Source organism: Aulonocara sp. 'chitande type north' Nkhata Bay, linkage group LG5, assembly GCF_057382095.1.
Source record: "Aulonocara sp. 'chitande type north' Nkhata Bay isolate Kocher_YH1m ecotype deep benthic linkage group LG5, A_spYH_male_GT1.1, whole genome shotgun sequence".
NCBI lineage: Eukaryota > Metazoa > Chordata > Actinopteri > Cichliformes > Cichlidae > Aulonocara > Aulonocara sp. 'chitande type north' Nkhata Bay.
In genome coordinates, this window is record NC_141348.1 from 28,923,243 (window position 1) to 28,947,445 (window position 24,203).

Here is a 24,203-nt window from a genome sequence, read left to right on the forward strand (position 1 = left end):
TGCCTACAGTAACATCATAAAAACACCACTTCAATGTATTCTAGAATAAAAAAAGGCATGCTTTTTAATTTAAACACTGTTTTTTTTGTTTTTCTCTTGTCCTTTGGTTTGATATTCTACCTAGTTGAACAGAATGTACTCATCAAAACAACAGTCACTGTATGGGGGTGGGGGAAAACATTAATATGCTCTTTTATATGAAGTACTACAGTCATGGTAAAAAGAAGGTGCACCCTCTTTCAGTGGAAAGAATTTATGTATCAGGACAGGATAAAAATAATCTCCTTAGCAGGTCTTAAAATAAGGTCAATACAACCTCAGATGAACTACAAAACATGACATGTTGCACTGTGCCGTTATTTATTTAACAAAAACTAAGCCGAAATGCAGGAGTGTGAAAACTAATTACACGCCATGATTCAGCAGCTTTTAGAACAACTTTAAAAAGTATTATCCTGAAGTAACTATTTTCTGTGTGACTTCATCATTGTTGTGGAGGATCTTTGTCTTTATAAAGGTTTGCCTGCATGTGCCTATGTACAAATCTCTTAAGATCCCATTGCAACACCTTGATCCTTTTTCAGCCACTCTGCTGTAGGTTTGCTGCTGTCGCATGACCCAGTTTCAGCCAAGTCTTACGTGTTAGACCGCCGACTTCACATTTGACTCTAAATACTTTAGCGTATTGAAGAGATCATGGTTGACTCAGAGAATACTACGTTCCTGTGGCTGCGAAACTATTCCAAGTTATCACCAGCCAACAGGTGATAACAACAGTTTGGCAGTTGGTGTAGGGTTTTTGACTTTTGTCAAACGTAGTGCTGTGCAGGGCCAACAATTCCATGTTGGTCTTATCTATCTAAAGGACATTGTTCCAGAAATCTTGTGTTTTGTTCAGCTGTAATGTTGCAAACCTAGGTCATGGGAACCCTTATAAACAAACTTTATTTGTTCCGTCTTTAAAAAAAAAAATTGTACTGTCATGAACTTTTATATTTGACATCATAACTGAGTACTGCAGAGTCTGAGGTGTCTTTTGCAGTTTCTCTTGGCGTTATATCGTTTGACTGTTGGGTGAATTTGCGTGAGATTATTTGGAAATGATCTTCAGCAACAGTTACTTCTTTAACATTATTGTTGATTAATTTCTTTATATTTGTTAGTCTGCCAAATCAATCAATGTACTTGCCAAAACCTTTGCTTTAATAGAGGTGCTCACACTTTCTAATGATCAGTTAAACAAGTGCATTTGATTATGAACACCTTGTTGAAACTTTCCTTCTTAATTCCTATGGAAGCAGTAAGGGTGTATTTATTTACTTATTCACACACTGCTTCTGCATTTTGGTTTAGTTTTTGTGAAAAAAATAATGACATGATGTAATATTGCATGTTTTGAAATTCATCTGCGGTTGTATTGACCCAGTTTAAAGAACTGCTAAGGAGCAGTTTTTCATTATTGTTATTATTATATTCTAATATGTAAAACCTCAGGATATACTTTTCTTTTTTTGCCATGACTACATACCAAAAAGCTCTACATAGCTGTTATCAATTACCTAGCCTATTATACCTGTGATCAGATCTATATTAGGTGACCCTTGGTAGGGTTTACAGGTCAGCATACTCACTTAGTGTAGTAATACAGTAAAATCAGGTACAAGCTCCTACATACGGTCAAAGCCATGTGCTTGTATGCATATAGTAATTACTCAGTATTATTGTTGTGGTTGAGTTGCTCTGCAGCTCGTATTCAGCGGATAAGTCAAAACAGCTTTATTATTATTATTTTTTACCATTTAATTACGATAATGTTCTAATTGATGGCTTCTTAACCAATAAAAAGAGCGTATTAATTCTGGGGATCTTTGAAAGCATTTAAAGATATAGAACAAAATGTTCATTTTCCCCCCTTTTTTTCAATATATTTACATTTAACTGACCTTTCCAACTTTACATCTTTCGAAATGTAAATAATTTCTCGGTTTGAAAACTAAATGTTTCACTCTTGTGGCTCTTTCTTATTGGCGTACAAATCTGGAATGCCACGAAACGCACCGTCGAGATTGACATCTCTACGACCAATCACTAGTAGAACCCGCTGACACGACACCAATCGCCTATCAGGATGTGGGAGGAGCTGGTTTGTTGACAGGAAATGCGAGGCGGACTCACTTCCACAACCCCTTCTCGCCTGTAGTTCAGCCGGACAAACAGCGGGGCTGACAGTTGGTCATCCCTCTGAGGTATGTGGACTTAAACTATGCGTTTCAAGACCGACGCGGGGCAAAGATGCAATGGAGGTCAATACTTGTTGGTCTTGTCGTATTGAGACTGTCTCTCAGCTGCATGCTGTGGCTAGCTTTCGGACTGGGACCTAGCTGGGGGTTCAACTTCCATCTCGGTTTCAATTTGCACAAACTGGACTTGCTGTTCAGGGAGGAAAAGGAGACCGAGCCGCGAGATAACTCGTGGTCTGAACGAATACACGGCCCCAGATATGAAGAGACGGAGACCACCTGTGCGTCGGCGGGAGAGGAGTCCCCAAAGAGGTCCTACCTGAGCTTCTTCGATGGCAACAAGGACGAGTACGTGCGGAGATACAGCTCTTTCCCGGACACACTAAAGGCCAAAATGAAAGACATGGCCAAAGAAATGTTCTACTTCGGATATGACAATTATATGAAATATGCCTTTCCCGAGGACGAGCTGAATCCAATTGACTGTGAAGGGAGGGGTCCAGACGTGCAAAACCCGTGAGTCATTCACTGTTACCCCGATTACCTGAACTGACTGGACCTGCTACTGTGAAATGCAGTTCACGCTTCCAGGCGCTCAGTTATCTTAACTGTCTTCTGCACATTGCAGTTTGCATGCAGTTGTAATCAAACTGGCTTGTAGTAAAATGTCGCTGCTCAAGAATCACTCAAGAACGGGTCAGGGTTTACAAGTGGGAACCGGAGGAGAGTTCAAACCATGTTTTCTCTAAATAGAAAGCATTTACATAATTCTTATTATTTTGTGGCAATGCCAGCCTAGGTCAGATGACTCTCACTGAACAGTCCTGTACTTTCCAAGCTTAAAGAGTCTTAACAGGGATCCTGTGGGTTTCTGTGAAGTATAGCCTGTTTTTCTTCATAACATATTCAAAATTATGAAATCAAATGATCTCAAGCAAATGTATAGTTTAAGAAAAACAGAGTGAAACAACTATTTTACCCTCATGTTTGTCTTGAATTAATCAGTAAGTGTTATTTCCAAGGTTGGGTGACATATACTTGTTTGTTTTCTGACAAAGCCTCTAGATCCTGGAGAGATTTAGTCTACAGTCTTGTTTCTCCAAAACTGAGTCTGATACTGAGCAAAAAGCTCCAAAGCCTGCTATAGTTTTCCAAATCATTTAAACTTTGTTTAATTAAAAACTTACTTACTGATGCAGTTGTGATCATATCTGCCACTGCTGAGTCAGCAGTGCTATCCATCAGCTTTCCCTTCAGTCCCTTTAAAAGAAACAATGCTTTTCAAACTGTAACAGGTTTTCCCTTCAGCTGGAACTACACGCAGAACCACAACTAGATACTTCATTGTTCTCAAAGGAAATTTTGACATTTGTAGCTTGTGAATGACAGAGCATTAAACACAAAAGCCACCAAATACAGATTTGAATAGGGAAACTAGAGGAATATTATAACGGAGTAACCAAAGGTTGTGCAAAACTACAAAAGCGAATAGATGGTACCTCACTAATGAGAGCTGTCCCTGTTGTAAGATATGCAACTAGTATGTTCTGTGAGGTATGCTAAAGTGTAGGTAGTGCAAAGGGTGATCCCCATACAAAAACATTACAGGATGCATTCACAATGCAAGAATTAAAGAATTATTACCACTGTAAAGAAAACTGTCAGAAAACTGGACAAAAAGTGTAAATGTGTCTGTGCATAGCACTGATATAGCCAATATCAAGACTATCTGATGCAGAAAATTATGCTGATAAGTAGAGCTGGGCGATAGAACGATAACGATATGTATCGCGATATAACTTTTACTCGATAGAGAAATTAAGCTATTGCGATAGACCTCGCCGCTCTTGTCCTCAAAAAAAAAAAAAAAAAAAAAAGGTCAGCCAATCCAAATTAAGTAGCGCAGAGCCGAACCAATCACAGCCGCAGCGTCACGTCGCGTGACTTGTTACGTACAGCACAAGTGCCAAGCCGCACGTGTGTTTGTTTGGGAAGCAGCCAGCGGGTAATGGAGGAAATGAGTGTGCCGACTAGAAAAATCAACCGAGCGTGACCGAAGAGAAAACAGATGATGGTTCCAACGCCGGAGAGATTGTCGAACGGAAGAGCCATAGAAGCTCCGTAGTGTGAAGGTATTTCGGCTATTTCAAGTCTGACAAAAAACAGAGTAGCGCGCACTGTAAATTGTGCCGAAAGCAAGTCTGGAAATACAATAAACTGGTGCATGCGTCACACTGTGCGCCACGTTATTGTTTCGGTGAAATGAATTTCTACAATACTGTTAATTCTACTCTCTGCAGTGTTTAAATGCTTACATATACACACAGTTACTGTCCGTCCACATATACGACTCTGTTCTGCTTCTGTGCCCCAGCTTTGTTTACTTTTTCCCACCGAGGCTTCTAGACTTCTGATTGGCCAACATTTCTGCACGGTTAGGAATCTAGCGCCACCTGCTGCTTTGGCATGTTCATAGCAGCGTTTTCCTTCATTTCTGCCTTTATGTGTGGACGGGATTATTTTTTAAAACGAAAACGGAAAATCTCCGTTTTCAAAAATACCCGTGTACGTGTGGACGTAGCCTCAGTCTCTGACTGGAAGCGCTAATTCGTCATTCGGCTTTTGTCAGACTAAAGTAACTGTTAAAACTGTTTGAAAAGCTCAGCTATACAACAAGGAGAGATTGAGAATTTCCTTTTAGTTCTCAGTTTATTTGATATTGACAAAAGTTAGTCAGTTTTGTCTGTTCTTCTGTAAAACAAACTAAGATTTATTTTTAGAATTAATATTTTGTTTCTAAGTGGAATTGACAGTTTAGTCTGTTTCGTTTGTTCTATTTTGAAACTTAAACGCTTTAGCGGCTGCCTTTTGTGTAGTTTGCAATATTTGCCTTTATTTATCTGAAAAAGTCTCATGTTCCTTAAGTACATCTACCCTGTTGAACTTATTATGGGAAATAAATATTTAAATCAAAACAAGCTGCTGATTATTTCACATTTTACTTGTGAGCAACGGCACATTTAAATCTTACAAATATAGTTATTTGGCTTATATCGTGATAGATATCGTTATCGCCTGAAATGAAAAAAACATATCGTGATATGAAAAAATCTCATATCGCCCAGCTCTACTGATAAGGCAGCATCTCTGACTCCTTTCCTCTTCTGTGATGCGTTCAAGAGCTTTATGGTTCAAGGCAGAATAGATTTCCTCAATCAGTCAGCTGTATCAGAAAAAGTTTTGAGATATATCACTAACATTAAGAGAAATTTTGTGTGTGTGTGTGTGTGGGGGGGGGGGGGGACTTTCTCAAGTGTTTTCTAAGACAAGAAGGGATTTTATCATTTTTCAATTTCAATTTCAATTTTATTTCTATAGCACATTTAAAAGTCACAAGTACAACAAAGTGCTTCACAAACGAACCATACTTGCAATTTACAACAGGAGAAAACAGTTAACAAAGAATAAAATTATAAAATAATAATATAAGAACAGACATGAATCAGGGAAAATTAAGCTAAGTAGTTTGAAAAGCGAGCTTAAACAGATGGGTTTTTAACCGAGATTTAAAAGATTGGATAGTTTCCGACACACGGACATCAACCGGTAGGCTGTTCCAGAGTTTTGGTGCAGCGAAAGCAAAGGCCCGATCCCCCTTTGTCTTTAATCGAGACATTGGTTGCATTAGAAGCCCCTGATTAGAGGATCTGAGTGCCCTTGTAGGGATATATAGATTAAGAAGGTCAATCAAATAACTGGGTGCCAAGTTATTTAAGATTTTAAAAGTATATAAAAGCATTTTAAAAACAATACGGTATTTGACAGGAAGCCAGTGGAGGGCAGCTAGAATGGGAGTAATATGATCCTGTCTTCTAGCGCCGCTTAAAAGGCGTGCTGCGGCATTCTGGACTAATTGTAGGCGTTGAATAAGAGAGAGTTGGAGGCCTAAGTAAAGAGAACTACAGTAGTCCAGTCTAGAGGTTATAAAAGCATGAATGAGCCTTTCAAGGTCTTTATGTCGTAGGTAAGGCATTGCCTTCGAAATTTGGCGTAGTTGGTAGAAGCTGGTTTTTACCACTGCAGCCACTTGCTTATCTAATTTGAGGGAGCTGTCCAGCATTACTCCGAGATTTCTGACAGTGGGCGATAAGTGGCTGGCATAGGAACCTAAAGTCTCCGAAAGCTGTTTCAACGGCATGTGGCTACCAAAGACGATAATTTCTGTTTTGTTTTCATTGAGGGTGAGCGAATTATGCAGTAGCCAGTCTCTGACGTCACACAGGCAATTAAGCAACGGCAATAGCGGGGATTGAAGATCCAAATCCAAAGGGAAATAGATTTGGATATCATCCACATAGCAGTGAAAAGAGATATTGTGATTTCTAAAGATTTTTCCCAGGGGTAACAGATAGAGAGAGAACAACGTGGGACTTAACACAGACCCCTGGGGAACACCGCAACGAAGGGGTGCGGGGGAAGAGGAGTGATTTCCCATAGAGACAGAGAAAAACCGCTCGGATAGGTATGATTTAAACCATGAGAGTACTTTGCCTTTAAGGCCAACTACATGTTCAAGTCTTGAAAGGAGAATATCATGGTCGACCGTATCAAAAGCAGAGGACAAGTCTAAAAGAACTAAAACCACAGGGCGCCCTGTATCAACAGTTACGAGGAGATCGTTAAAAACTCTCAGTAAAGCTGTCTCGGTACTGTGGTGAGGTTTAAAACCAGATTGGAATTTTTCATTGATTCCATTTGCCTCTAAGAAAGATTGCAATTGCTTGAGAACAATTTTCTCTAAGACTTTAGCCATAAAAGGGAGTTTCGATACCGGCCTATAGTTTGAGAGGACATTAGGATCAAGATTACTTTTCTTGATTACAGGTTGGATAACTGCATGTTTGAACACGGCAGGGACGCAGCCTGATAGTAGTGATGAATTCATTATAAGTAAAATCCAGGGTCCTACAATATTCAGGGCGTTTTTGATAATGCGAGAAGGGAGCACATCATGACGGGAATTGGAATTTTTCGTTTGAGCTATTATTTCCTTAAGGGTCGGAAAGGAAACAAATTCAAACTGTTCTAGTACCGACGAGGGTTCGGATGTTAAAGATGTGTCCTCAATGGGTAGATATGTGGATCTTAGTGCTATAGTTTTATCTGAAAAATAGTTTAGGAATTTTTCACATAAAGCTTGGGAGGTCTCGGTCTGAGTGGAGAGTGGATTTATTAACGAATTAAAAATGCCAAAAAGGACCTGCGGCTTATGACTATTAGTCGCAATGATCTCCGAAAGGAAGGAGGCTTTTGCAGTTTTAACAGCCTTCTGATATTTCTTCAGACAATTGTGGAGAATGTCAAAGGAGATCTGGAGTTTGTCTTTCTTCCATCTCCTCTCCGCTTGGCGGCATTCACGTCGGAGGGTACGAGTATAGTCATTCATCCACGGTTGACGGAATGGTTTAAGGCGTTTGGTCTTTAAGGGAGCTACAGTGTCTAAAATAGAAGTACAGGTGGCGATGAAGGAGTTAGCAAGATCATTAACCGGTGTAGCTGTATCCCAGTTAATTTCGCAGAAGGCAGTGTTGGTCAGAGCCATAGAAAACTGAGCAATAGTCTCTGAGTTAATCATGCGTATATTTTGCACAGGACCCTCACGTTTCAGCTCCATATTGCACACATTGACATTAAACAAAACCGGGAAATGGTCCGATATCCCAGGATTATAAATGTCCGTAATGCAAATGTCCAAACCGTAGGATAGTACCAAATCAAGCGTGTGGCCTTTAATATGGGTTGGTTTACTGACCCACTGAGTAAGGTTAAAAGAGTCTATAAGAGCAAGAAAGTCCTTGACCAGTGGGTCCAACTCACAACAGACATGAATATTGAAATCACCAGTAATGAGAGTACAGTCATAATTAACCAAGAGGTTTCCTAAAAAGTCAGCGAACTCATGAATAAAATCCTTATTGACTTTTGGTGGGCGATATACCACCGCACAGAGGATCGGGGAGGAGCAGTTCAACTCAAGTAACTGCACCTCAAAGCTAGAAAATATGGCTGGGGGAAGCTGTCGCACACGGAATTTGTTTTTAAAAGCCGTGACTAGCCCTCCCCCTCTGCCCGAAGTCCTAGGAGTACTGACAAAAGTACATTCTGGTGGAAGAAATTCCGATAGGGAGACAGACTCACCAGGTCGGATCCAGGTTTCTGTCAGGAATAGAAAGTCTCGCTCGGAGGAGAGAAAAAAATCATTCAGAACGAAAGACTTGTTCGCCAGCGATCTAATGTTCAGCACAGCCATCTTGATCGTAGTCATCTCATCGCTATTTGGAGCACGCCTCAGCGGACGTAGGTTGCTGTGGTTCACGCCACCACCACGCGCCCGTATCCAGCTTCTAGTGGGTTGGTGGACGATTGGTAGTTCCGAATTAGCGAGTTGTCGGATCCATCGATGGCGGAGTAATCTGATGGTGTGCTGGTCATGGAGAGAGGATAGGGGTTGGAGGATATCCGAAATGGCGTAGTAGTTGGTTACACCATGTAGTTTCAAATAAGTTTTGATGCGAATCCGGATGCCGCTTCGTTTTCCCCGTCGTCTGGGCCGTTTCTTGGCAGGGGGGGAAAAAGGCAGGCAATAAATGCCAGTAGTCGTGTCTATGGGAGACGGAATGTCGCTTCCCAATTTCAAAAGTGGATATGCTGGTTGATGTTTCAAAGGTCGGAAATGTTTCAGAGGTCGGAGATCCAGCAGCGTTTGACGGTCATAAACAATTAATGTGGTTCCATCCAGAAAACATAAGGAAAATAAAACGGCTAACAACAAAAGGAACTCGGAGGAGCGGAGACGGCTTGCCGTACACACTGGCGCCATCTTGCAGACCTCACAGCACTGATTTTTAATGGCTAGTTCCTTTTCATGACACCAAAATGATCAATGATTATCTGCAAATTATTTTATAAATAATTTTGAGTTGCCCTGTTGTGAGCTGCACTGATAAATAAGTATTCATGTTTTAATACCCTCTTATCAGTCCTACACTGTTTATGTTGTCAAATCAGAAGAAAAATCCCTACTTAATGGTAGAGCTGGGCGATAGAACGATAACGATATGTATCGCGATATAACTTTTTCTCGATAGAAAAATTAAACTATTGCGATAGACCTCGCCGCTCTTGTCCTCTTTAAAAAAAGAAAAAAAAAGAACAGCCAATCCAAATTAAGTAGCGCAGAGCCTAACCAATCACAGCCGCAGCGTCACGTCACGTGACTTGTTACGTACAGCACAAGTGCCAAGCCGCACATGTGTATTTGTTTGGGAAGCAGCCAGCCACCATACCGCCCGGGTAATGGAGGAAATGAGTGTGCCGACTAGAAAAATCAACCGAGCGTGACCGAAGAGAAAACAGATGATGGTTCCAATGCCGGAGAGATTGTCGAACGGAAGAGCCATAGAAGTTCTGTAGTGTGAAGGTATTTCGGCTATTTCAAGTCTGACAAAAAACAGAATAGCGCGCACTGTAAATTGTGCCGAAAGCAAGTCTGGAAATACAATAAACTGTTGCATGCGCTACGTCCACACGTACCGGGTATTTTTGAAAACGCAGATGCATTTGTTCTATGCATTTGCACCTTTCGTCCACACGTAAACGGCGTTTTTGGTCACTGAAAACGAAGATTTTTAAAAACTCCGGCCAGGGTGGATATTTTTGAAAACTCCGTTTTTGCATTTACGTGTGGACTAGAAAAACGGAGAAAACGCAGCGTCAAAGGTGTGCGCATTTTTTGACGTCACACTGTGCGCCACGTTATTGTTTCGGTGAAATGAATTTCTACAATACTGTTAATTCTACTCTCTGCAGTGTTTAAATGCTTACATATACACACAGTTACTGTCCCTCCACACATATGACTGGGTTCTGCTTCTATGCCCCAGCTTTGTTTACTTTTTCCCACCGAGGCTTCTAGACTTCTGATTGGCCAACATTTCTGCACGGTTAGGAATCTAGCGCCACCTGCTGCTTTGGCATGTTCATAGTGGCGTTTTCCTTCATTTCTCCCTTTATGTGTGGACAGGATTATTTTTTAAAACGAAAACGGAAATTCTCCGTTTTCAAAAATACCCGTGTACGTGTGGATGTAGCCTCAGTCTCTGACTGGAAGCGCTAATTCGTCATTCGGCTTTTGTCAGACTAAAGTAACTGTTAAAACTGTTTGAAAAGCTAAGCTATACAACAAGGAGAGATTGAGAATTTCCTTTTAGTTCTCAGTTTATTTGATATTGACAAAAGTTAGTCAGTTTTGTCTGTTCTTCTGTAAAACAAACTAAGATTTATTTTTAGAATTAATATTTTGTTTCTAAGTGGAATTGACAATTTAGTCTGTTTCGTTTGTTCTATTTTGAAACTTAAACGCTTTAGCGGCTGCCTTTTGTGTAGTTTGCAATATTTGCCTTTATTTATCTGAAATAGTCTCATGTTCCTTAAGTACATCTACCCTGTTGAACTTATTATGGGAAATAAATATTTAAATAAAAACAAGCTGCTGATTATTTCACATTTTACTTGTGAGCAACGGCACATTTAAATCTTACAAATATAGTTATTTGGCTTATATCGTGATAGATATCGTCATTGCCTGAAATGAAAAAAAAAAAACATGTCGTGATATGAAAAAATCTTATATCGCCCAGCTCTACTTAATGGGAAGACTTGTTCTCATATGCAGTGATAAAACTGTGAATATCACTTTGTTGTTGAATTTAAAGTACGCTTTATGTTTTGAGATCAGTATAATGTATGTCTCCCACTTGTGTGTGAAACCACAGTCTGTTTCACTTCTTTTATTTCAGATCAAATATCAACATAAATGATGTCTTGGGGAACTATTCCCTTACTCTCATTGACACCTTGGACACTCTGTTGGTAGGTTGTTTATTTACTGCCCTGCTTGCACTGCATTAAAGCAATGGTGACTGGTACTTCCTCTGTGAGTTGTGGGTTTTCAGTTTCCTTTTTTTTTTTTTTGGCTTAGTTTTATATTTTAGACATAATACCAGATCGAACATGAATAAAGTGAAGATGTTCACATATCTTTACCTAAATACTTTCCTTAAATCAGCCTCCAATTCCAGTTTTGGCATTTCTTTGTTTTAAACATCAATGAAATCTTTTTTTTTATTTTTTATTTTTTTATTAAAACTGCTGTCACTTCCCATTTATATAATTTAAAGACCATTCTATCATCAATGCAAAACAATTATTTAGTCTTGCAGTGATTTTTTTCTTCTTCTTTCCATAACAAATACAGTCTTTAGCCAATTTCTCCAGTCTCTCACACTGGGAGCTTCTGGTTTAATCCAAGGCGATGTCGTTGTATTTTTTCCAATCAGTAGCATAATTCAAAGTAAATATACGAGTTTCTCTGCTCTGCACTACATTCAGAACAACGTTGTTAGCACTTCCTCTGTAAGTTGTGGGTTTTCTGCCAAGCTTTTAAGTTCCCCTGCATGAAGCCAGGTGCAAGTGTTACCGTGTCAGTCTTAAAACTGACAGCTGATTGTTGATTTACTGTGGTTATACAGTATGTGGTTTTTCTCACCAGGTGCTCGGCAACGTGTCAGAGTTTCAAAGAGCCGTCAAACTGGTTATAGATACTGTATCTTTTGACAAGGACTCAACTGTGCAAGTTTTTGAGGCAAACATCAGGTACATATGTCACTATTTTCAGAGTCTGTAGGAATCAAAATATGTCAGTGTACGCATTTTTAAAGCAAAACATTTGATATGATGACTCGTGTAACATTTATCATGATAATTGCTTTCGATAAGCTTTTAAATATCTGGTTATGTGTAGAACTCTGGTGTTATATTTCTTTCTTTCTTTCTTTCTTTTTTTTTAAACTGAAGGATCTTGGGAAGCCTTATTTCAGCACACATTCTGCTGACTGACCCAAAACATCCTTTTGGCAATGTGGGCTTTGAAGGTTACGATAATGAGCTGCTACATTTGGCTCATGACTTGGCTGTGCGTTTGCTGCCAGCCTTTGAGAACACCAGCACAGGCATTCCCTACCCCAGGGTGAGTGAGACTGTTGTGACCACAAATTAGAGGTATATATTCTTTCGGTCTCACTTTGCAGCACACACCTTAGTTATCATGTGAGCAGAAATTGTCATTGGTCACTGTAAATGCACTAGATTTGATTTGTTTGTATCTTTATCACAGGTGAACCTGAAGAACGGAGTTCCTCCTGACAGTGTGAATGAGACCTGCACTGCAGGAGCCGGGTCCTTGCTGGTGGAGTTTGGAATTTTGAGCCGCTTAATTGGGGATTCGACATTTGAGTGGGTAGCTAGACGAGCTGTCAGAGCCCTGTGGAACCTGAGGAGCAACGAAACCGGTCTTTTGGGTATGTATGTTGTTTAGTACAGCGTAAAGACTTCCCCTGGAAACTTTCTTTTTGTTTTTTCTTTTTTTTTCTGTTTATTTGCTGAAATTATATGGCCACACAATGTGAATATAAACTTAAATTTCTCTTTTTAGGCAATGTAGTTAATATTCAAACAGGGCAGTGGGTTGGCAAGCAGAGTGGTCTTGGAGCTGGTATGGACTCCTTCTATGAGTACTTGCTTAAGTCGTACATCCTCTTTGGAGAAAAAGAGGACTACCGTATGTTTACAGCTGCTTATGAAAGCATCCAGAATCACATGAGACGAGGGTGAGTTCAGCACTAAAGAAATGTGACACAGCAGCATTGCACAGCTTCACTGGGTTGCAAATGAAATGTGAAATGAATCCCAGCTATGTAAATCAGTCACTGTCGGATTAAACAAGCAAAGAGGAAATAAAACTGCTGATGGTTTTTGGTTTTAGTTTCTTACTAAAGGAAACTTCAGGAAGGAAGGAAAACTAGATTCAGAAACTTAAAGCTGTCATGAGACTTAACAGAGATACACATCAGCCCTTTATTCCTCATCAGTAAACACCGATAAACACCTGTTAAGGATCTGAAGTTGTGTTTTTGTCTTTATGATTAAAATCTCTTTGCAGCGTATAAAATCACAATTTCACTGTGATTTCATTTAGAGGCATAGGGACTAGTATTACACATTATTTCTGTGGTTTTTTTCCCCAGGAGAGAGTCGTGCAATGAAGGAGAAGGTGACCCACCTCTCTATGTTAATGTGAACATGTTCAGTGGTGAGATAATGAACACCTGGATTGACTCACTTCAGGCTTTCTTTCCTGGCCTTCAGGTGAGGATTATAGTGGCAGCTGTGAGTAGAACGTGACCGAGGTATCGGCCTATATTGTCTGTTTCCTGATCTATTTGTATTGCCGTGTAAAACAGTTCTTAAATGAAAATTAAAAATGTTTTAAAAAATGGTCTTTAACCATGTTATGAGGGTTGATGTTGCATGATTTGTCCACCAGAGGGCACTTTGCAACCTGCCTGGCAACTAATCCTCTCTGAGTCAGTAATACTTATTATGCTATTAAAACAAGATTATTTTTAAACTGCATTGTCATGTTATCCTAGTAAAGACTCACAAATAACTACATATAACACATGTTAGGGAAATTCAGTCTTCTTCTCATCTTCTTCTCTAGATTTCTCGAGAAATTTCTCTAGAAGTCTAGAATCTTTGTTTTGTGTGTCTAAAAGACAAAAATTATCAGGTTATATAGCTAATTTTTTAAATTCCCCAAATATTGATAGCAATCTAAAAAATCCTGTACTGTAAACAGCATGGATGGTGTATACATTGTTTTGTTAATCTAAATTAAAGCTCTACTTCTGCCTCATAGGTACTGAATGGCGATGTAGATGATGCCATTTGCCTGCATGCCTTCTACTATGCCATCTGGAAGCGCTTTGGAGCTCTGCCAGAAAGATACAACTGGCAGCTGCAGGCTCCCGATGTGCTTTTCTACCCTTTAAGACCAGAACTAGTAGAGTCTACTTACCTGCTGTACCAGGTAACAGTCATGGTCTTTGTTCCACAGCGTTTGGTGCTGCTGTCAGTGACTGTTACATCTCACACAAGTCTTCTTTTTTAACTTCTGCAGGCAACCAAAAATCCTTTCTATCTGCATGTTGGAATGGATATTCTACAGAGCCTTGAGAAAAATGCCAAAGTCAGGTGAGATTAAGTTTAAAGTTGTAGATACTTTTGTCCAAGAAATAATAATAGAAAAATACACTGTTTACTCTTTTTGAGCTTGTTAAAGCTCTTCTGTGTTTGCTTTTGGCTGAGCGGAATTGTGTTCTTTGCAGATGTGGGTATGCCACTCTCCATCATGTCGTGGATAAATCCAAAGAGGATCGCATGGAGAGCTTTTTCCTCAGCGAGACATGCAAATATCTTTATCTGGTAAGTTGCAGCTTGACCATTCAGATAGAAAGCTATGTCTTATATGGCTATAAAATTATATATGAGCGCAGTATATAGTCGAGATAGATCTTTATTCAAGTTATTGCAAGAGATGGTACTTTTGGTTGCTCCCTTATTTCCCCAGAGGGCGCTACACAGGGTGGATCCGCATGTTTGATTTGGCACAGGTTTAATACCGGATGCCCTTCCTGATGCAGCCCTCCCATTTTTCCCGGCTTGGGACTGGCAGTGGGAGTACCATACCAGTTGCTTTAGATTTCTGCACTGAATCCACACCATAGGTACATCATAGCCGCAAATCCCTCTTAAACCCTGTTACATGACCTAATGTGCATGTACATGGAAATGTAACTTACATGTCATGTTGACACATTGTGCAAGTATTGTGTTCACAGAGTTTCAACTACTATTTTACCACAGTTGAATTTATCATTGAGAGAATAATAACAATCGCCTCAATATATAAATATTTAAAGATGCCTGCAAATTCCTGGAGGGACATTGCTGAACTTATTGGGAATGTACAAATAAGTGGAAAAACTTAAGGGGAAAGTATGTTTGCACCCGAAATGACACACACAAAGAAACAAAAACCCACTGACCACAACAAAGAGTAAGGACGCAGAAGGGAAAAAGTTGCCGGATTTTACTTGTCTCTATTGTGGCTTGCAGTGCATATAAAACTCCAGGACACAACCACAAGGTCATTAATGTGTAACACACACACAATCGTGAATGCTGGCAACAGCGTCAGCTACTTGTGTAGTTTACGTCATAGACTCTTCAAAATGTAACGAAGTCTAAATCACCTGTAGCTTGTGGCCCCCTGAAGCTGTGTGTGTATGTTCTCCTGATTCTAAGGTGTGCTGCCTGCCTGCCCAGGCCTCATATTCCACTTAATGATCAGTTTGTCTCAGCATTTCAAATCCTCTTTGTCAAACTGTCTTGCTTTCACATACCATGACCACATGAAGTAATTTACTGTCCTACGTGGCTAAAAGATTGATTTTCTAAGCCAGTGTACTCACAGTGCACTGGCTTAGAAAATTAGCTGAGATAAGGACTTGCAGGCAGCTGTTGTTGCCCAAAATGACCACGCCCAGTTACAGCATCATCTTTGTTATGCTGTTTAAACGGGTAAGTATTGAATGGACATATTAACTGTGGGGACCAAACCATTGAGGTTTCCATGAGGTATGAGCCAGGTGTTAGTACTGATGTCCTGCCTGTCTTCATACTGTGTAAATAAAAACCTCTCCTATGCATTGCAGCTGTTTGATGAAGACAACCCACTTCACAAATCCGATAACAAGTACATCTTCACAACCGAGGGTCATGTTGTGCCTATAGACAAACGCTTCAGGGAGAAACAATGGAATGATGACTTTCCATGTGAGGAGGGAGCACTGACAGAAAGAGAGCCAGTCAACCAGCCTGCTCCAAGAAACATCAGCAATGTAAGGCCATGTTCCTGTCGAATCTAGGCCACTGTTCTCACATTACAAATATTTCAACAGTAATTGTTTTCTTTTTAAAACTCTCTGCAGTGTAACAGGATCCCAGAGGAGCGACGGTACACTCTCCCATTAAAGAGCATCTACATGAGGCAAATAGATCACATGGTGGGAGTTTTTTGAGTGATGGGATGGATGTAATGAAATTGGCAGGGGCAGGCCTTTATTGCACAGATGAACTGACCACTTGTTGGTTAAAATCCTCTTCCTGTCTGTTGTGCTGCTCGGGAAACTCACACTAAAGTAATCCTGAGAAAGCAATTTGATTAAATTAAGTTTGAGCTTTTTGTTTCTGTTTTGCTGGATGAAAATGTTGCCAAACTTTTTCTGTGAGAAGATGAGGATTCATCCTTTGTTGCATTTTGGCAGGCAAATCATTGAGAAAGTGGTGAATAACTGTTGTGTTCTTATGGAACAAAAAAAAAAGTCTGTTCAGGTATGAATGTGTGTGATTATGTTTGTGTATGCACATTTGAATTTTCAGCTGAGCTGGGAATCATAATGCTGTGTTAATGGGAACAGTGCCATCTAGCCACATGAAAATGCATAGCCTATAAAAACACTCAACTTAACAAAAGTCTCTCTAAACATGAGGATATGGTGCCTCCTTGCAGGTGATTCGCACTAGATCAGTGCTTCTACATAAGGGCTGTATATTAACAGATGATAGTAACAGGTACGAACTGTCAAATCCAGAGGCTGCGTTAGATCGTGGTCATAGGAATGTCGTTCTTTTTGTACACCTGAGGCTGGTTTGCAAAAGAGTCTAAACTATTGCCACTATGAATTTTTTTTTTTTTTCTTAAACCGCACTAGCCATATTGCAAGGATTTTAAACTGTCTTCTGTCTTAGTTGTGTTTTGCACATCACATCAAACCTCAGTATCCAGGGAGTTACAGACAACATAAAGGTAAACTGCCTCCTGCTTGTTAGCTGTTAATTAATTTCTGATTAGTATTGAGCTAAACATTGATCTCTCAGGCTTCTAGCTACTCAATGTCTTACAAAGAACAGAGCAGTGCCACAACTGTATGAGCGGGAGATTAATGACGACTCTTTAAAGTGCCTTCAATTTGTCTTCGTTTCTCTGGATGCTGTGCAATGTATATGATAATGTTGTGAATAACTTGGCTGAAAAAAGGCCACTGTAATGTTTTGCAAAAAGAGTCATTCCATATGTATGTACAGTTTTACACTGATTATGACATGAAGCTCTTTTTTTTTTTTTTTAGATGTAAAAAAACAAGCCATAAAATGTATTGTTTTTTTTTCCCCAATGATAGTTAATTTTCAAGAAGTGCAAATTGATTTTTCATCAGTTTTCTCTCAGACACGGTCAGTATACAGACTTTCCTGCAATTTAATTTCTGTTATCAGGATGATTACCACGTGGTGAGAACTCAGGGTTTAAAATAAACACATAATCAATGAATGCTTTCATAAGAAATAAAACTTTTTGAAACGTTGCCTACAATATCTCGAGATGGTGCTGATTTTCTTGCAAATGAGTGGCTACACTGAAGTACAGTTGTACTGTGAAAACTGATTTTCTTCCACAAATATAAACAGAGAATGTTGTTTTTTTTTTTTTTGTTTTTAATTAGCTGTGATGTTTTATTCGTGTACAGATTTAGTTTTGGGGTTTTTTTCCACTTTTGCCAAACGTCCTGACTGTATATTGACTGTAGTGACTGCATTACACAATGACATTACAATATAAATGTTTTATTTGTAGGAGATGGCTATTCATCTTCTTTGATAATGTGCTGCATTATATCAGTGATATTTAAGTTCTCTAAAGGCAATTACCCCGATCGCTTCAAAGTTTTAGTTGCAGGTAATGTACACGTTTCAACTCCTCTTCCGAGGAGTTAAATGAAATGATTGGTACCAGCTGATAGTCTGGAAAGCACAGAATGCTAATCACAGCTATGTCACAAACTTGTTGCTCAGAGCTATCAATTGTAGAGCTTTTACATGTTTATTCAGAGAGTTTGGAAATATGCCTTTTATTAGCTTGAGAGAACATTCATAACTTTGCTAAAAGAGGCCACTGTACTGTTTATTAGAGCAATTATCCTACGTTTGCAGAGGGAAACAGTTTCCTTTGCTCTGTCCAAGGAGAAAAAATTACATTCTCAAGTACACTGAAGCTCAGCACATAATTTGTTTAATCAAAATGAAAAGTCTGTTTGTGGCTCTAATACATTAAAGGGGATCTATTAGTCTCATTTCCAGCTCCTTATTTTTATTAATGAACTCTAATAGTTACTTTGAATTTTTCACAGTTTGAAATAATATTGATCAAATGGCTTTGGTTCAGGCCCTCAGTTCCTCCTTTCTGAAACAAGCTCTTTTAGCTCCCTTCTCCCGTTCTGTAGGATAACTTTCTCCTGATTAGTTGCCCCTTTAGAGCAGAAGAGACCATCAATGTCATCTTACAGGCCTAAGATGATGACGCTTTTTTTCTTTTTGCCTCTCTAAACACTTGAGAATCGAGGAAAAAGGAATCTTCCCATTGAACCTTTTGGGGGATTTCCTTCCTCTTTGGAGCTAAAAAAGGCCACCCAAACACATGAGATATCAATGGAAAGCCCCAGATGTCCTCTTTTGAGTACATCAGACTTAGTAGGGTCAAAAGATATAGACCAAAAACAAATGTCCACAGAGGACATAAATGAACAGGCTGGTTCTCAGGAGGATAAACCATCACAGTGGGTTTTAAGTCGTACAATCTTAATGTGATTGAAGTGCAGAACCTTCAGCTTTAATTTAATGGGTTTTACAACGTATAGCATTAACTACTTTGGAACAAAAGCAATTTTTATTGCTTAAACAAGGATGAATTTTAAGTAACATTTTTTCCAGGCAATGGCTAGAGCCCATGGAGTTCTTCAGTTGCAGCTTATTTGCTGGACTTTCTACCTTCAGTAACTGAGAAAAATACCGCATTTGGTTGAGATCGGGTGACTGACCTGGCCGTTCAAGAATATTTCATTTCTTTGCATTGGGAAATTCTTGTCTTGCTTCTGCAGTATGCTTTGGGTCAGTACTTATTTGCACTGTGAAGCACTGTCTGATCCCGATTCCACTGGCAGACATGCACGTACCAGAGTATTGCCTCCACCGTGTTTGACTCATCATGCGGTGAGCTTCAAATTACGACCTTTTGTCTGTGCAGGCTCTGTAAGATGTTTTCAGGCAACGTCTAATCTTGTCTATCTGTTTTTGAGTTCTGGAGCAGATGGCTGAAAATTTTTGACTTTTAATTGTTTTCTAATACATTTTAGAGCTTTTTTCTGCCGATGAAGATAGTAGATTTTTCACTTGTAACATTTTTCCTTTTTGAGACATTTATTTTGTATTTTCGGCCTAATGATGACCTTCTTGACTTACTTTGTGATCCCTTTGGTCCTAATTTTGAGATTTCCACTGAAAATATATGAAATGCAAGTTCAACCCCTGGACTCAAGTTCAGTTCTCTTAATTTGACAAAGCAACAAGCTTCAGTTGGACATGGAGTTGTCAATTATTCTATTTTGAGCTTCTGAAAATCTACATATAAAAAAATGTAACTGCTGAATAGTTACTGTATTTAAAAAACAGGGAGGCAAAGAATCTTCAACGCAGAGCTGTTCTTTGAACGTTTATGAAAAACTAAAGGCGGTCACTTGTAAAAATGACACGTTTCAATGATTTAAGTAAGAAATATTCAGTGAAAATAATAAATGTAAAATTCTAAACACAACACTGCAGAGTTGCTTTTAATTTGTGAAAGACTGAGAAGTACTGAGTTTTCTACAGAAGCTTTAATAAGTTTGATCAAGGAATACAATTAGTGGTTTCTGTACAGAATTGTTGGCTCAAAGGCCCAGAGTTTTAATTAACTTAAACAAATCTTTGACAAATCTATCCCTCGACATTGTTACATATCAACATGCTGTCGCCATACTTAATTAACTGTCCAACAGAAATCTGCTTAATTATATACACTGGCCATTTTCAACTATTGTAAAGAGTTAGATTTCCTAACACTTTCATGTGACTCGAGCATGTCACAGGTTCGATTTGTGACATGCTCGAGTTATGTTACAAACTGCTGTAGTGTGTTTGTACATAAAAGCCATTTCTAGTGAAAGGTTCTGTTAAAATATCTAACAGAGGCTGAAGTGCATATGCAGGTGGTTAGGTCATCTTCTTTGCCCTTTTAGCCGTACACTGATCACTTACCGTAACACACAGACAATGCATTAGCCGGAAATGTTTTCACATTACATGAGAAAAAAAAATCACTGTTTGCTGACAGAAGCTCCTGATGTTTTAACTACACACTGCATGCCACCCCCCAAAGACCAGTTCAAGAGACTTGAGAGGAAAATTTAGATGAACTGAAATTCAACTCATCTGAAACCTGCACGGAAGTTTCTGAATTTGGAGCTATCTGAAAAAAAGTTCTTTGTCAAAGCTAGAACTTAATTTTGAACACAAAAAATAGATTTTTCTTTTTTGCATTCGCTGATTTGAGGATGGCCGCTTGCAGGGACAGTTTTCATCTTCAGGCCTCAGTTTGAATTGAGAAAAAGATCTGTGAAATGTGATAGGGCTCTACCAGCACCCTGTAAAAAACAAAAAACAAAACAGGAGTGAACCATAGTGACCAATGACAACAGTTCATCCTGATTATCTTTAAAATCATTTTTCTACTTTGCTCACCTTCATCTGGTTTTCTGCGTGTTTTTTTAGAAGAGACCGCAATCCTTCAGGTTTTCTTTGATGATGATGTCGGTTACGGCATCGAACACAAACTTGACGTTCTCTGTGTCGGTAGCGCAGGTCATGTGAGAGTAGATTTCTTTGACGTCCCTGCGCAGGTTCAGGTCCAAGAACTGCATCTTGATATAGTTACCAGCATCCTCATAGGTATTGGGGCCTGGGTGAGACAGTGTAATTATAAAGTTTTGCTTTTACTTAGCTTGCCACTATCTTAAATATGTATTTGAAATGATTATCTCACCATCATATTCAGGGAAACACATGCTGAGATGTGCTTTCTTGATCTTCTCAACGAACACATCTTTCTTGTTGAGGAAGAGTACGATGGAGGTGGTGGCGAAGTAGCGGTGGTTGCAGATACTGTTAAATAAGTGCAGACTCTCGTGCATGCGATTCTGGGAGAAAAAAAATCCCAGTGAAGAGACTTTCCAAAAACATGGACACTAATAAAAGAATATCAAGTATCTAGTTTAACTTGTCATACCACTTCATCATCCTCCACCAGGACCATGTCATAGGCGCTCAGAGCAGCAATGAAGATGATACAGGTCACGCCTTCGAAACAATGGATCCACTTCTTCCTCTCTGACCTCTGACCTCCCACATCAAACATTCTGCATGAGAACAGGAGCATGTTGCCTTGTTTGCCACCGTGCACACAGGAAGCCCAGTGGCTGATTTGTTTGTCTTATTCTCTTGATAAACGTTGCTCTGGCTCACCTGAAATTGAGATCTTTGAAAGAAAACTGAGTTTCGATGATACCAGTGGTCTTCACTCTTGATCGCAGCACATCCTGCTCAGTGGGCACGTAGCCTGGTTGGATCAGTCGCTCCAAGTCATTCAGATAGCTGCCGGGGGAAGGAGAAGAGAATAAGTCAATGACACATCCTGATACAAGAGATTAAAATAATGTAGCAATGTTAAACCTGAGTAAATGTGATATCTTACTATCCAGCAGAGTCGTTGAGTTGGTACTCTGAAGCTCTGTCAAAGCATGCCTGTATGCCAGAATCTTTCCACAGACGCAGAATGATATCTGACATTTCTTTAGGCATGGTGCCTTCCTCAATGGTGTCTGCAAGATGCATGAGTTTCCTGGCATCATCCTGCATGGAGGCATGTGTGTGTTTAGTGAGCTATAAGGACCACGAAAGCTGTTTAGCTTCATATGTATGTGGAAATGAGTGTCAGCAGTGGTTACCTGCTGATCAGAGTGCCCGTAGTTGATATTGAGCGTGTTCATGGCCTTCACAATGGCCATGATGGACTGCAGGGTGTTGCTGTAGATGATGGTAATGAACTCCAAGCATTCTTCAAGCGAGTAACCATCTTTGTGGATAATTCTGGTGAGAAAAAATGTAGCATTAAAAAAATGCAACTCATAGTCAACTCTAAAAGAAGGTCAGCAATGCTCAGATGCAAAGTCAGCTTACTTCATCTGTTTGACAATAGTGCTTTTGCCTGATTCTCCAGCACCTGTATGGAAGAAGAGCAAGAATTGAATTGTTTGAATGACATATTTATAAAAATGCTTTCATCATGTTTAAGGATCTAGGGAAAGATAAGTGGGTAATTTTGACCTTATTTTTGGTGCTAATTTTGTATTTTTGAGTTAATTACAGAAGACGTTGCAATTTTTCATCAGATAAAGGGACTTCTTACTTCAGGTCTAATCTTTTCTTATCCCTGACCTACATTACTAGAGGACTCAAAAAAGCTATAAATGACGCAATATCCATGACCATTTGTCAGATAAATATACCTGACTGTAATACTGAATGACTTTCCTGAAAAAAATCAGTATTTCTTTATACAGCAAAACACAGTGTGGTGTATGAAATTACTGGTTAAGCTGCTGATCAATTTAAAACTGTAAATCTTCACAGAAATGACTTTTTAAACGCACATTTCTCATTGATTTATTGACACATTGCCTAAAGTGTATTTAAAATATATTTGAGGGCTACAGCCACAGGCTGTGTTTGGGTTTTGTGGTACAGTATCCTTGTCCTTCACGGTTAAGCCCTTTGTGCTGAAGGACCTGTTGTTTCAGGATTAACAGAGGATCGGCTTGAGTGATTATCAAGGTGTCTCAGCAATTTAGGGACACAGTTGATTAGGCCTTTACATGACACAGACATGTAACTTCTTATCAACACCTAGGCTGTTTTAAAATTAGGCAATTTGGTAAGTTTTTAAGGGTTTTGGGGTAAATAAGATCTATCCATAGCAGTACTTCTACTTTATTTGTATGATTATTTGACATCAAGTATATGAAAAAAAATTGCATCAAGAAAAAAGGGAGTTTTGTATGTTTTTTCTTTGCAAACTTAAGTTTGCGAACAGAACATGCTACAGACAAAACTTTAATTAGAATTAAAAGTGCTCTAATTATCATCACCATGGGCCCTTAGATATGTATAAGCAGATATTGTTGTTTTCTACTAATGCGTCTTAGCCATTTGGTTCTACCAGCTCTCCTGTCTTTACCTAGCAGCAGCAGCTTGACAGTTCTTGCATCCTTGTCGGCATCCTCCTTCAGTTTCTTCTCCAGCTCCCTGGAGCGTTTTTCCTCAGCGCTGGCTCCAGCTCCCATCCTACTTTACCCGGCGTGGGCCCCCTTTGCTCAAGGCCAAGTGTCAAGAAAAATGGAGGCAGGTCCTAGCTGCTCGTCAACAATGTGACCGGAGCCTTCAACTGTGCAGCTGATGAGTCAACTGCGTGCTGCAAACACTGGAGAATGTTTGAGCATTTTCCTGACTTAGGAAAGGATTTTGGGCATCCTCTACCCACCTGATCAGTGGTGACCAATAGAGCACAAGGACAGGAGTGCTTTTAGGGCAGAGCGAAAGGTGCAGGGGAAGACTCGGGCATACATCAGTGTAGGATCTAACCTATCTAACCTTTATGGGGATTTTGCTGTGCTCAGCAGAAGATGAACAGCGGCTCAAGTGCTTATCTCTCTGTGTTGTTTTTAGGTGCCTTCAAACAGGACCATGTGAGGCTAAATATTTGTGATGCTAGGTGTTTTATATAAGTGCAATTTTGGTTAACCAAACGAAATCAATTCCACATTAGCAGTAAGTTAAATTATTAAATCTGGAAAGATAATGAGTGCATGTTTGCATGTTGTGTGCTTAGTGCTTTTAAGGGACTAAAGATAGATAAAGGTTTTGTAATTTGTTTTTAAACAGACAAACAAATAAACAATTGTATTTAATCAATTAGCCAACGAAATACACAACCAGACGCTCAGTTCCAGGTCCAAA

At 39.4% G+C, this 24,203-nt stretch overlaps 2 protein-coding genes across 2 annotated transcripts; one reads left to right on the forward strand and one right to left on the reverse strand.

The window, feature by feature from the left end:
* Positions 1 to 2: 2 nt before the first annotated feature.
* On the forward strand, positions 3 to 21,078 carry edem1 (ER degradation enhancer, mannosidase alpha-like 1). The gene is made up of 12 exons (XM_086292808.1): positions 3 to 2,756; positions 11,099 to 11,171; positions 11,851 to 11,954; positions 12,156 to 12,327; positions 12,475 to 12,658; positions 12,793 to 12,967; positions 13,385 to 13,505; positions 14,059 to 14,229; positions 14,320 to 14,393; positions 14,528 to 14,624; positions 15,917 to 16,102; positions 16,193 to 21,078. The coding sequence occupies exons 1-12, from the start codon at positions 2,293 to 2,295 to the stop codon at positions 16,280 to 16,282; spliced, it is 1,911 nt and encodes a 636-aa protein (XP_086148934.1). The 5' UTR covers positions 3 to 2,292; the 3' UTR covers positions 16,283 to 21,078.
* gnat1 (guanine nucleotide binding protein (G protein), alpha transducing activity polypeptide 1) lies at positions 19,951 to 23,692 on the reverse strand. Its single transcript, XM_086292809.1, has 9 exons — positions 23,425 to 23,692; positions 22,368 to 22,410; positions 22,136 to 22,277; positions 21,883 to 22,040; positions 21,654 to 21,782; positions 21,418 to 21,547; positions 21,175 to 21,328; positions 20,874 to 21,090; positions 19,951 to 20,776 (listed from the first exon to the last, which is right to left on the reverse strand). Exons 1-8 carry the CDS (start codon positions 23,528 to 23,530, stop codon positions 20,900 to 20,902), a joined length of 1,053 nt encoding a protein of 350 aa, XP_086148935.1. The 5' UTR covers positions 23,531 to 23,692; the 3' UTR covers positions 19,951 to 20,776; positions 20,874 to 20,899.
* Between the last annotated feature and the right edge of the window lie 511 nt (positions 23,693 to 24,203).

Bases quoted from the DNA above. Each gene is read 5' to 3' on its own strand.
- edem1 (XM_086292808.1), top strand. From the start codon at position 2,293: ATGCAATGGAGGTCAATACTTGTTGGTCTTGTCGTATTGAGACTGTCT. The intron at 12,328-12,474 runs GTGAGTGAGACT...TCTTTATCACAG, and splicing joins CAGGCATTCCCTACCCCAGG to GTGAACCTGAAGAACGGAGT. The intron at 14,394-14,527 runs GTGAGATTAAGT...TGTTCTTTGCAG, and splicing joins GAGAAAAATGCCAAAGTCAG to ATGTGGGTATGCCACTCTCC.
- gnat1 (XM_086292809.1), bottom strand. From the start codon at position 23,530: ATGGGAGCTGGAGCCAGCGCTGAGGAAAAACGCTCCAGGGAGCTGGAG. The intron at 22,278-22,367 runs GTAAGCTGACTT...TTTTCTCACCAG, and splicing joins ACTATTGTCAAACAGATGAA to AATTATCCACAAAGATGGTT. The intron at 21,329-21,417 runs GTATGACAAGTT...TTTTTCTCCCAG, and splicing joins TGGTGGAGGATGATGAAGTG to AATCGCATGCACGAGAGTCT.